The 14,427-nt window shown below is 41.9% G+C and overlaps 1 protein-coding gene across 1 annotated transcript; it reads right to left on the bottom strand.

The window, feature by feature from the left end:
- Positions 1-6: 6 nt before the first annotated feature.
- LOC124001429 (ataxin-2 homolog) lies at positions 7-11,605 on the bottom strand (the record flags this gene model as incomplete). The annotated part of the gene is made up of 2 exons (XM_046308161.1): positions 11,438-11,605; positions 7-1,329 (listed from the first exon to the last, which is right to left on the bottom strand). A coding segment is annotated over exon 2 (993 nt), but the record flags the coding sequence as incomplete, so codon positions are not given.
- Between the last annotated feature and the right edge of the window lie 2,822 nt (positions 11,606-14,427).

The following is a 14,427-nucleotide window of genomic DNA, read 5'->3' on the forward strand; positions in this document are numbered from 1 at the left end:
GGGTTGGGGATGCTGTTGGGGTTGGGGATGCTGTGGGGGTTGGGGATGCTGTGGGGGTTGGGGATGCTGTGGGGGTTGGGGATGCTGTGGGGGTTGGGGATGCTGTGGGGGTTGTTGGGTGTAGTTCAGATTGGGTAAAGTCCTGTTGCCCCCCTGAAACACCTGGTAGTAGCCAGCCGTTAGGTGCTGCTTGGGCTGGCCGAAGGCTAGCTGGAAGGGCTGAAGCACGGAGCTGCCCCCAGGGTTGGATGTGCTGTGCTGCTGGGCATTTAGAGCACCAGGTTTAAGGGTCTGTGGGAACGCCTGAGACTGGGACTGCTGTTGGGAAGTATGATGCTGCTGCTCCCACTCTAGACTTTGAGCCTTGGCCACATCCCTAATGTCTCTGTAGGCCTCTCCTCCAGCAGGGAGAGAGTTAGGGTTAACCACCTGCTGCTGCTGAGGTGGCTGCTTCTCTGCAGCCCTACTAGGGGGCTGGGGCTGCTGTGGTTGCAGGGGTGAAGGCCCCTCACGGATCTGCTGCTTGACAAAGGCATTCTGGACCTGGGAACGTGAGTCACCGACACCCCCTAGGTACGGCGCAAAGTTCTGCCCCCAGTTAGCCATAGTGACACCCTGTGTCCAGTTCCCAGTCCCAGTTCTTTGTGGAGGCTGCGGTTGGGCTGCTGGGTCCTGGTGAACCCACTTCATGGGTACAGTCTGTTGGTAATGTCCCCGACTCTGGTCTCCTTTCTCTGGGCTGAATATCACTGAGTTGAGGTACATACCAGTATGGCCGGCCTCTGGGTTGGAGGTTGTAGAGGTGACGGTGCCTGCAGCCTCACTCTGCCCAGGACCAGGCCCTGAGGCTGGGGCACCAAGGGCGTAGTAAGAACCTTCTGGATGCTGCTGAGAGGACGTCTCCTTCATCGCCACTCCTTGGTCGTTGAAAAATGAGATGCGCTTGCCTGTTCTCTTACTGTTGGGTTTCTGCTGGGGTGGCAAACTCATGGCTAGCATGAATAACGGGGTGAGGTTGAAGTGGGGGGGGGCTATGGGGTACTAGGTGCATAACAGTCCCCCAGCCACACAAACCACCAACAAATATGTCCCCTTTAACTGGCCCAATTTGAAGACAAAAGGAATAGAATGTTCACAGAACACACCCTAGGAGAGGGGGTTGCATATTTGAATGGAAATCATCAAACCACATGTCAGGGAGTTGGACTAAACGTAGACAAAAAAACAATCTTCTTCCCTTTATCTCCTCTTCCTGGTGTATTGAGAGGTTGCCGGTGCTGATAGAGATGTCTGGATGTCCACTGGCCTCATTCATTTATGGGAGACACCCTGTGAAGAGACCAGAGGGGTCAGGCATGTTTTTACAGGGCAGTCCAGAGAGGTCGAAAACACGGGTCCTAATGGTCCTATTGTAAAAGCTGCCTGCAGCCATGTGAAAACCTGCTATGGCCTGGGGGCCTTTCCAACACAATGGAGTACCAGGGAAATGTATTGGGTTGGGTGGGAATGAAAGCGTGTGTGTATATGTGGAGTGTGAGATAGATTCAAGACAGCAACATTGAACATGATGATATTGGCACGGGCAGTGATAATTCAGATGGAACATTAAGCAGGTGTGATGCCGAGACTCAGATCTTTCACTTTAAAATGCATGCCAAACAAAAACCAATGATTGCAAAGTTAACACAAAACATACAACTCCATGCACAAGGACAACTTTTAACAATTTCCACTACATTTTGTGCCGTCTTTCTGTTACCAAACTTTGCATGTACACTCCAAGACAATACGTTTTTGTAAAATGTTCTGCAGATTTTTGTTATGTGTTTAAGTAGTCCAAAGAGTTGCATAGTTTCTTTAACTTCACAATCATTGGTTTTGTTAGACATACATTTTAGGCCTGACCCCATTTAGTCGACTGGTCGATTGTTTGGTCGACAGATTTCTTTAGTCGAGCAGTAGCAAAGACAACTGTCTGATTTGCGTCTGTCTGAGTGGACTGATCCATTGTGGAGGCCATGAGGAATGGGGATGGCACAGTCAATCACTCCAAAACATGCTACTGAAATTGTATATGGTTATATTGAATAAGAACAATGGTGCAAGACTAATAAAAATATTATTTTATAACAAATGAGCTTTCTCCCGCGTTGGATAGTGGCCGCTGTCCGCGGTTCTGAAACACATCAGTGCGCTGTTGAATTGGCGCCTTTTCCTAGATCATGTTGCTATGTGCATAATAGCAAAGTTAACCAGGTGTTGAGAACAATGCGGCGGAGGCAGCAGCAGAATGAGGAGACGAGAAAACAGCCCTTACCTTATTGTCTAAGAAAGGTGAGGAAGCCAACTGAATTAGGTCTATAATCAACAGCCTAACTGTTAAAGGCTTTAGAAATCATCCATATATATCTGCAGAAATAAGACAGATCCTGCTTCTGTTGCCTGATTGAGTGATTGTTTAATAACCTACTGATTCCGTGAGAGCCAAGTCTCACGCAACGACAATTTCACAAATTCGGCTGTTTTTAAATCATTGCTTTCTGTAATAAAGGCTCTCCACTTTTTTTTGTTCAATATACAACAGCCTCTCTGGTATTATTTATAGATTATTTAGGGTGTGTTCGTAAATTCATTTTCTGGGTATCTACTCTGATTTCAGAGCACTCTCGCCTGAATGTGCCAGACCGCAGAATAACTGATGAATTTACGAATGCGAAACACCTGTTGAATATGACAGGTGTCCGTAAACATCGGGAAAAAAACATAATTAAATTGGTGCTAGCAGCACAGTTACAGTCACCAATGCTCTAGACTAGAGGTCGACCGATTGTGATTTTTCAACGCGGATACCGATTATTGGAGGACAAAAAAAGCCGATACGGATTAATCGGACAATTTTTTTACATTTTTTTTATTTGTAACAATGACAATTACAACAATACTGAATGGACACTTATTTTAACTTAATATAATACATCAATAAAATCAATTTAGCCTCAAATAAATAATGAAACATGTTCAATTTGGTTTAAATAATGCAAAAACAAAGTGTTGGAGAAGAAAGTAAAAGTGCAATATGTGCTATGTAAGAAAGCTAACGTTTAAGTTCCTTGCTCAGAACATGAGAACATATGAAAGCTGGTGGTTCCTTTAAAACTGAGTCTTCAATATTCCCAGGTAGGAAGTTTTAAGTTATAGTTATTATAGGACTATTTCCCTCTATACCATTTGTATTTCATTAACCTTTGACTATTTGGATGTTCTTATAGGCACTTTAGTATTGCCAGTGTAACAGTATAGCTTCCGTCCCTCTCCTCGCTCCTCCTTGGGCTCGAACCAGGAACACAACGACAACAGCCAACCTCGAAGCATCATTACCCATGCAGAGCAAGGGAAACAACCACTCCAAGGCTCAGAGCGAGTGACGTTTGAAACTCTATTAACTCGTGCTAACTAGCTAGCCATTTCACTTCGGTTACACCAGCGTCATCTCGGGAGTTGATAGGTTTGAAGTCATAAACAGCGCAATGCTTGACGCACAACGCAGAGCTGCTGGAAAAAAAGCACAAAAGTGCTGTTTGAATTCATGTTTACGGGCCTGCTTCTGCCTACCTCCGCTCAGTCAGATACTTGTATGCTCAGTCAGATTATATGCAACATAGGACACACTAGATAATATCTAGTAATATCATCAACCATGTGTAGTTAACTAGTGATTATGATTGATTCATTGTTTTTTACAAGATAAGTTTAATGCTAGCTAGCAACTTACCTTGGCTTACTGCATTCGCGTAACAGGCAGTCTCCTTGTGGAGTGCAACGAGAGAGAGGCAGGTCGTTATTGCGTTGGACTAGTTAACTGTAAGGTTGCAAAATTGGATCCCTCGAGCTGACAAGGTGAAAATCTGTTTCAAAATGATTATTTATAATAATAATATTAATAATAAATTATGCTCCTTTTTCTTGATGTCCTTCTTATTGTGATTACTTATTATTGTAATGATAATAATAATAATAACAATGTCATAATTAGGCTTAGAATAGCAGCCTTGTAATCAAAGGGTAACCCAGACTATTTGCATTGCCCCACCCTATTTTACACTGCTGCTACTCCCTGTTTATTATCTATGCAAAGTCACTTTAACGCTAACTACATGTACATATTACCTCAACTAACCGGTGCCCCCGCACATTGACTCTGTACCGGTACCCCCTGTATATAGCCTCGCTACTGTTATTTTACTGCTGCTCTTTAATTATTTGTTACTTTTATTGTCTATTTTTTACTTAACACTTATTTTTTTATTAAAACTGCATTGTTGGTTAAGGGCTTGTAAGTAAGCATTTCACTGAAAGGTGATTTGATTTGTATTACCACCATTGAGCTGTAGGCCTAAAAGGGCATCCTGTTTAACCTTAACTTACTTAGGCCTTTATTTCAATACTTATACAGGCTACTGTATCAATCAATCATTCATTCGTTCAAGTCATCACACAGCATACAAGTCATTCATGATTTGAAATGCAATCAAGCATTTTCATTTCAAAATAAAGCGACCCTTGAATAATTAGCTTAAACAATAAATATAACGTTCCATGCGACCATTTTGTATTTTCTGTAATAGAGGCTTGACAACAAAAAACACTACAACAGACTATCTGGTAGGCTTATCATTTATTTAGTGTTGTTTACATCGTTCCAAATGGTCAGAAACGTTATATTGTAATCTAACAGCGCCAGTTTGGGACACACAATATGCACGTAGTGCTTTTCTCCTTACCTTCTCTTTCTAGATCTCCAGCATTTTCTACAACTAGTCAAATTCATTCCAAACACCTGACTTCCCCTTTACCTCAGGAGGAAAAGAGGAACCAGTAGCCTAAACACTCCCCCGTTTTGAGTTTATTTGTTACGTCCTCTGCATCCATTTTGCTGATACGGTGTTCGGAGTTTGTTATAACCAATTTGTTGATGTGATTATGATATGCTATAGGTCAGGCCCTATTGGTCACGTGCATGCGATGCTTTACATGTGTCACGTAAAGAGGGCAAAGAGTAGAGGGAATGTATCTCCTAAATAAATGAGGGATTTTGGGTAACAGAACTTTTCGGTCAGAAATGGCTGTTATTATGTTGCAGCTTCAGCAATACTGTGGCGGTCGCTGCAGCAGGGAGGAGAGAAAGACAACGGGTGCTAGTCACAGTCTTTAAAAATATTTAAAAAATGTAAAGACAGCAGGTCTGAGCCCGGCCCCGGCACAATCAAATAAATTGCTGGTCGGACTCCCTCTAGTCATTTGTGTGTCTTAATTATTTCATCAAACAGTGTGCTTAAAGCATCAGACAAGCGCAGTGAATTTTGTGGATTTGATTCAAACACATAGGATGTGTCTACAAAGGGGAAAAAAATAGTTTTAAAACTTCGACCAATAGATTGGTCGAAAGAACAGACGAATGGTGGTCGATCAAGATTGTTTTTAGTCGGGACAGCTCTTAATGCATTTTAATCTGAGTCTCAGCCTCATTATGCTACCGTGGAATAGCCCTGTGGCAAAATATTACTTGTAAAGAGTCTATTCCTTATGGACCCTGGTCAAAGGTTGTGCACCATATAGGGAATGCAGCCTACTTGCTCTTTTTGCACTGAGGCTCTGACTCAGTGGTCTCCAAATCATTCAGGACAAAGGAGGAACCTGTCACTCGTTGATCCTGTTCCTGCATTGTCAAAGGGGAAAGGCAAGAGAGAGGACAATGAGAGAGAACAACTATGAGTCACAATAACCTTCTTTGGAAAAAAGGTAAAAAGTGAAATATATTACATTTTCAATTTCCGTCACAGCTAGTCAGTCGACATAAGAGTAAAAAAATTCTAATACGAGGGGGAAAAAAAGGCACATTTATTGTAGTCCAAATCTTTCTGGGCATCACTTTCATTGCCATGGCAACACATTATGATAATCACAATCTGGATGTGTATCTGAGGGCATAGTGTTTGTGCAGAGTATACTACGATCATGTTCCCAATGCACAAAGATACAGACCCCTCTGCAATTGCATTTACAGTTTGAAGAGATGGACTTTTCCAATGGTGAGAGTGGTGACGATGTAATGCAATGGAATACAATGCAACTGTCCGCTGGTCTGTATAAGAATACTGAAACTGAAAATGTCCCAGTTCTTCCATGGCCTGCATATTCACCAGACATGTCACCCTCTGAGCATGTTTGGGATGCTCTGGATCGTGTGACAAACAGATGCATATCTGTATTCCCAGTCATGTGAAATCCATAGACTAGGGCCTAATGAATGCATTTTAGTTGACTGATTTCCTTATATGAACTGTAAATTGTTGCGTTTATATTTTTGTTCAGTACATATTACTCAGGCATATCACATATCATTTAAGCTATCCCCCTATTCAGTAGTTGACTGTGGCTGCATCTTCAGCACAACAACTTTTTTTAATTCTGCAGGACTTTAGGGCCAAATATATATATGGCTTTTATAAATATGAGATATTTATTGTTACCGAAGAGTAGCTTAGAGAACAATCGATAGCTGTGCCTATTCTGTTCCTGAAGGCAGGCAAGGCCGAGATGAGGGCAGTAGGCCATCCTACAGTAGTCTATAATATAGACTTATACATGTTATAGGCCTCGTTGTATGGTAGGCTACACTGATTGTACAAGGTACAGGTGACCGAAAACTGTGCAAAATATATTTGGTAGAACTTACAACAACACATGACTCAGTAGTCGTTTCTTCAAAGGGTGGTAGGCTACTGTTTAGCCTAGGCAGCAACCAGTTAGCAAACACACACCTTAAAATAGACAGCTGCAGCTGCTCATATCCTGCACAGTGGCAGGATATATACAGTAATTTACTTGTCTGAACCGACCACGCACACTTCAGGGTGAGGACACTATTGCATTGGTCAGGGAGAATTAAACACCATGTTATATTATAGCATGTTCTTCTGTATGCTTATTACATGATAAGGTTGTTCAGAAATCCAAATTATGAACAATTCTGTAGATGCGGTTCCGCTATAGATATAAATATATATATATAAAATAAAATAAACAATGTGCATGCGTCACTGTATTTATGAAGAAATACCTCTATCAATTTCCGGGAATGGGAGAGGCGTGGCTTGAGAAGACCATGGAAGACGCATTTGCCTTGGCCTATTTTGCTTAACAGCAGAAATCATATGGGGTGGGTTTTGCAGTGTGTTTTTCATGGAAGGGTTTCTGCCATATGAAATATTTGCACAATAACACGATTTCCCCCTAACCTTTCAGTAGGCGATCGGGTGTAGACTAGTAGAGCCATGACAAAGTGGACCGCACGTTGCAGCTAATTACACAACCCCCTGTCGGGTTTATTAACCCAACCAACCAAGGAAAAGCCGTTAATATAGTCTGGGCTTGTACAGTCAACCATAATTACCTAATCCATGAGACCGTCGAGCGTTTCTTAATTTAAACAGCGAATACCCTTGCAGCCAATGGGGCATGGCGGTGAAAGCGAACGCACATTCGATGTCGGCTATAGGCTGGCTATTTGACGTGGAGGAGTGAGAATCCCCCCCCCCCAGACAGCACCAAAAAAAATCAAAGTAAAAAAACAAAAACATGCTGCGTCCTACTTCTGAACAACCCTTGCCGAACCCCCGCCTCCTCTCCGTCCCCACCGCCAGCCAGCTCAGCGCTATTTACGAGAAGGCAGCCCTTTGTTACAGAAAACGGATTATCCAGTCACTAATTCCATGGCACATTACAACAAAGTGAGACAACAATGCACCCCATATTGGCTACACAAGTACCACGACAAAAGTAAGGATAATATAAACCGCGCAGCTAGGGCTGCTCAACTTATCAACATGGCTAATAGCCTACGTCATAGGAACTGATATTGCTTCCTATGTTTATGAAAATCCCCATATTAAGCAATAAAACACACACAGGTATCAACAGCTGATCAACAATCTTGATGTTCAATATGCATAGAAGCCTATGTAATGAAATGGTAAACTTTGTTTACAACTAATGTCATCCATTCACTTGCATGTTTCTTGGTTCACATTTGCCGATCAAAAAGCCGGATATATAAATAAATCAAAGTTGCTATCCGATCACTTACCGTGCTTGTCATGTTTCTGCGATGCCCCAACAATCACCCACCACCAACCAGTGCAGCAACTATCCCCAGACCCACGCGCCCAGCAGTGCAATCGAACCGAGACGACAGCATACATCTCTAGCGTTGAGTCATTCTATGCCGACCTCACTATTATTTTTCAAGCCAAAGGTAGATCGATGTCGTTAGAAAATAAGTGCTATCCAGTCCGAAATGGGGCACTGATCTGCAAAAATGTGGACATTCTTGCGTTAGGATTGCACAAATAGCCCACATGCACACAACACACCACACCACTGTCATATGCGGCCTTTTCTCTCTCAATGTAGAACGCTCTCTCAAACGTTCTCTTTCAGTTTGTCTTGTGATCCCCTCCAGTCTGTTCGCCACACCTACTTCCACGGCCATATATGGCTTTCATCTCGTATGCGAGGCGCTGTAATTTACTGGGCAAACTCTACTCAGATCCATGCAGGGAAATTCCGTCAGTCGACTACTGATTCAAAGAGGGGCCCTTATTTCAATCCCATCAATATTAAAAATGGCAGGGTCGAGCCTCGCACTAGTTCCGAGTTAGAGAGAATATGTCTACCTACTCTCAGTATTCATTATCTGTATTAATTAACATTATTACAGCATTATTCACAGCCATCACACCTACATACACTCATGAGTACACTAACATCTAGACTTTACAAACTGTTGAGTAAACAGTCCATCAGCAGAACCCCACAATCCAACTGCAGCTGCCTTTTTCAAGATGCATTGAGAAAAAGCAGCAAGACATTTTCGGAGTGACACTATCTATGATCTCATACACACTGATCTCTCAGTGAATCAGCAGGTAGACTCATTCATTCGGTCAGCCATTGATAGAAAGATGCACTGAGATTTAGGAATAAAGCAGTTGAGACTGAGTTTTCCGCACAGCTTTCAAAGGCTGCTGTTCTCTACTGTTTTCAAACGCTGCTGTGTGAATGCAGACTGGCTGCACAACTGGGGTGCCTAGCGAATAGCAGTGACCATGACCAAGCATGTTCCAGCTGACAGAAAGGAGACACTGCCAGTCCCTCTGTGTCAGGGTATGCTCTGCCCTCTGCTATCTCTGCTGTACCTTAAAATAACGCCACAAAGCCTGAAAACATTCATGCGTGCTATTCGGTGCATAAGATATATGCCCGCCTTGCTATGCGAGAGCGCTTGAGATACGTATGATTGTGTGTGTTGTGGTTTTGAATCAAAGTCGTGTCCATATCATATCCACTCTTTCAATCTGTCTTTGGGAGAAAGGCCTCAATGACCAAATTGATTGTAGAAATAAGATGCAAAATCTACCCTCGAAAGAGAAATTATGTTTGGCACTTGGCATAACCGTTATTGACACATGGCATATCCATTAGTGATTATTGTGATTTTGCTTTTGTAAATGTTTGTAGGTCTATGTAGCCAAATTGTATCTATGATCTTATGCGAATTTGGTATGTGTCTTTTTTATATCTGAGAATTAACCAATGATATCAGGCCACACCCAGCCATGATTACAGACACCTGTGTGTGTCCTTTGACACTATATAAACTAGTCACCCCTGCAGTGTTTGTCATTATACCCTGATGAAGACAGTTCTCTGTAGAAACGTGGGTTATTAGGTTATTCAATTACTGCATCTGAGCCCTTAGAGTGTGCTGCTCTCCTTTAAATGTTCAAGTGTTCTACTCCGCTTGCCAGCAATTCGCCTAAATAGGTGTGTTTTTGTTTTTTTCGACTCTAGATATCCATTGACGTAGTTATACTTGTCTGTCATTAAACTGGTCATATTTAAACTGTTAATAAAATGAAGACTATAGTCTAGTCCACTCTTCTGTGCAGGACCGTGCAGGTCACGTACAGTAGCTCAGGTGTGTTGTTAAAGGCTGATGGACACTTTCTGGTCTGCGTATCAAAGTAGGGTAGGGGAGGTATACGCAGTATCAATTAATACGGCTAATGGAACAGATCAGAATGTTTGGCTTACAATGTTGATAAACTTATGTATTCACATTTTTATGCACACAGCGGTAGTCCTGCGCAATTTGCGGGGGAAAAAATTGTTCTAAAAAATGCTTCAAGAACTGAGATGGACATATCCGTTAGAAATGTATAAAGAGGGTCAATTCTAAAGATGCAACAACTATCACGGGTTGCTAATATGACTAGGATAATGCTTTTGGCTTCTAGACAGTGAAAGAAAGCTGAAAGAAAACCAATAAGTACAGAAGAATGCATTAAAGGAAGTCTGTAAAATAATCGCATCCACGTTTCTATGGTGGGATTTTTGCTATAGGCTACTTTGAAGCAAGGTAAGACATGCTTCATAATATGAAGTAAAACGTCCAGGTTTCAAACAATTAAGGTTCAGGAAAAAAATATTGATTCTGCTAATGATAGGCCTAACCGTCTTCTGATTGATGGAAAAGCTTTCACAAAAACTAACTAGCAACAAAGTAGCCTATGCCTGCACCTGGCAGAATGATAGCATTAATATTTGCATCAATCCAGTGGCCATTTGTTTTGCAAACGCCATCATGTGGTCTACAGAAACATGCTAACCAAACAACAGTGCTTGGTGACCGTACAGTTAAATTAAAGGGTAACTACACACAAAAAATCTAATTTTCTTAGATTTTTTTTACCCAGACCTCAAAAGTGTTCTCCTGCTGCTGTAGAAAATATGAGCATTTTCCCACCAGTGGTGTTTCCACCAAATTGACTATTTGCCGATAAAAATCACCGCATGATGTGCATCGATCATCATGTCACCAGAATAAGACCCTCGATATTTATTGGAAAGGAGAATCAAGATCACAATACTTTCACCACCCTGTTTAGTTCATAATTTATTTAATCTGTAGACTAATAAACTACACGATTTCCCGAGTTCACCAGCGACCACGCACCATATAATCACGTGAGTCCAAGTTTACTTAGATATGATGGTTATTATATCGATATTTGCGCATAAAGGCCTTTCCACGGGCATTTCTCTCATAATACATTTGACCGACACAAAAAGATCCCACCATGTCGAAAGAACAAAGTATCTATTAGGCATTTATAAAATTGTACCGAAACTTCCAGTTCCCATCACAGCTGTCGTGATTTTTTTTGTATATACACTATGACTTTACTTTCATAAAAACAGTGGATGTCAAACAGGTCGCCTTCGCAGGGCGAGCCGTTTTGGAAATGTTAGGTATATTAGAGTACACCCACCCGCTTCTCCAGGCACAACTAGGGAGGTGCACAAGGCTACTTACTCCTCATCGTGCAGCAACCATTGGCATCCGAGCTATATCGAACCACGCGAATCTGTATCTAGCCTAGACTACTGCATAGAAATTCTAGACCCATCAGCAGGACCTCCATGAACATTAATTATGTCGCTGACATATGCAGCAGGGAGTGGACAATAACGATGAATCTTGAATCCTGAATCTTATATTGACACCTTGGCTTTTTTTTTAAACCATAGAGCAGTTTAAAAACACGAATAAGTTGTTACGTTACTACACACATGAATTAAACAATGTAGGTTATACGTTACCTTGTAGGCTAGTATGCATCGCTGGCACAATTTGTAGTTTGCATTTTCTCCCTCTTCAGAAACAGAAAACTTTTTTTCTGTTCTTCGAAGCGTCACTTCCTACTCTTGCTGCCGAAGTCATTGCATGATGATTGTGAATGTAACTATAGCGTTAAACTGTATTGTGAGTTGTTGCGATGCCAACTAAACTACGCTAATCTCTTCAAGTATTGCGACAGAGATACAAAATAAAAAATAAACAAAGAATATCTAGAATTTATGAGAAACCATGGCGCATACCATTTCAATACATTTAACGATACCCTACTGTAGGTGACGCAAACGCTCAATCGCAAAGAGTTGAGGAAAAGAAAGTGTCAACCACCACACCTCCGTTCCGCCAGCAAGAATAAGCAAGACCTAGCAAGGATAATCCCCGAGCTCGGCGATTCTCCTTCAAAATAAAAGCAATACAATTGTCATAATTATTAACATTTTATGAGGAAATGTTACAGACTTTAATTTTGTTTAACAATATAAAAAAAGGAAATAAGGCCAACGCCTTTATAGCACAAACAATATTATAGCATTGACATTATTGTTACAGCATTCAAATGAATGATTACTAGACAGTTATCGTGGTAACAGCAGTAAAACAATTCAAACACATTATTTATAATAATAGTAATAACAATATTAATACTATTGTTACAATTATAATAATACACTTTAGAAAACACTTCAATCCCATTGTTAATTAGCCCATTGATATTGGACGATGTTCACTACGTTTTTCATATTGGACAGACATACAGTGTGAATAGAAAGTATTCATACTTTCATTTTTCTATTTATTTCACCTTTATTTAACCAGGTAGCCCAGTTGAGAACAAGTTGGTGCAAAGGAGCAAAATAAATAACAGTATGGGGGATGAGGTAGTTGGATGGGCTATTTACAGATGGGCTATGCACAGGTGCAGTGATCTGTGAGCTGCTCTGACAGCTTGTGCTTCAAGTTAGTGAGGGAGATAAGAGTCTCCAGCTTCAGTGATTTTTGCAGTTCGTTCCAGTCATTGGCAGCAGAGAACTGGAAGGAGAGGCGGCCAAAGGAGGAATTGGCTTTGGGGGTGACCAGAGAGATATACCTGCTGGAGCGTGTGCTACGGGTGGGTGCTGCTATGGTGACCAGTCAGCTGAGATAAGGCGGGGCTTTACCTAGCAAAGACTTATAGATGACCTGGTGGGCAGTATATGGGGCTTTGGTGACAAACGGATGGCACTTTGATAGACTGCATCCAGTTTACTGAGTAGAGTGTTGGAGGCTATTTTGTAGATGACATTGCCGAAGCCAAGGATCGGAAGGATAGTCAGTTTTACGAGGGTATGTTTGGCAGCATGAGTGAAGGATGCTTTGTTTTGCGAAATAGGAAGCCGATTCTAGATATAATTTTGGATTGGAGATGCTTAATGTGAGTCTGGAAGGAGAATTTACAGTCTAACCAGACACCTAGGTATTTGTAGTTGGCCACATAATCTAAGTCAGAACCATCCAGAGTAGTGATGCTGGATGGGCAGGCAGGTGTGGGCAACAATCGGTTGAATAGCATGCATTTAATTTCACTTGCATTTAAGAGCAGTTGGCCACGGAAGGAGAGTTGTAATAGCATTGAAGCTCATCTGGAGGTTAGTTAACAGTGTCCAAAGAAGTGCCAGAAGTATACAAAATGGTGTCGTCTGCGTAGAGGTGGATCAGAGAATCACCCGCGACATCATTGATGTATACAGAGAAAAGAGTCGGCCTGAGAATTGAACCCTGTGACACCCCCATAGAGACTGCCAGAGGTCCGGAAAACAGGCCCTCCGATTTGACTGTCTGAGATGTAGTTGGTGAACCAGGCGAGGCAGTCATTTGAGAAACCAAGGCTGTTGAGTCTGCCGATAAGAATGTGGTGATTGACAGAGTCAAAAGCCTTGGCCAATACAGTTGCACAGTATTGTGTCACGTCCTGACCTTAGTTGTTTTTTATGTCTCTATTTTGGTCTGGTCAGGGCGTGAGTTGGGGTGGGCATTCCATGTTATTCATTCTGTTTTGTTCTGTGTGTTGTATTTCTATGTGTTTGGCCTGGTATGGTTCCCAATCAGAGGCAGCTGTCAATCGTTGTCTCTGATTGAGAACCATACTTAGGTAGCCTGTTCCCACCTGTGTTTGTGGATAGTTGTTTTCTGTTATGTGTATTGCACCTTGCAGAACTGTTCATTTGTTGTTTTTGTTCAAGTGTTCATATTTATTAAACACATTACGAATACTTACCACGCTGCACCTTGGTCCTCTTCTTCTTCTCCCGATGACATTCGTTACATATGATCTCTTATCGATGGCGGCTATGATATCGTTTAGGACCTTGAGCGTGGCTGAGGTGCACCCATCACCAGCTCGGAAACCAGATGGCATAGCGGAGAAGGTACGGTGGGATTCGAAATGGTCGGTGATCTGTTTGTAAACTTGGCTTTCAAAGACCTTAGGAAGGTAGGATAGATAGGTCTGTAGCAATTTGGGTCTCCCCATTTGAAGAGGGGGGATGAGTGCGGCAGCTTCCAAATCATTGGGGATCTCAGATGATACGAAAGAGGTTGAACAGGCTAGTAACAGGGTTTGCATCAATTTTGGCGGATAATTTTAGAAAGAGAGGGTCCAGATTATCTATCCCGACTGATTTGTAGGG

Source organism: Oncorhynchus gorbuscha, linkage group LG17, assembly GCF_021184085.1.
Source record: "Oncorhynchus gorbuscha isolate QuinsamMale2020 ecotype Even-year linkage group LG17, OgorEven_v1.0, whole genome shotgun sequence".
In the NCBI taxonomy this organism is placed as follows: Eukaryota; Metazoa; Chordata; class Actinopteri; order Salmoniformes; family Salmonidae; genus Oncorhynchus; species Oncorhynchus gorbuscha.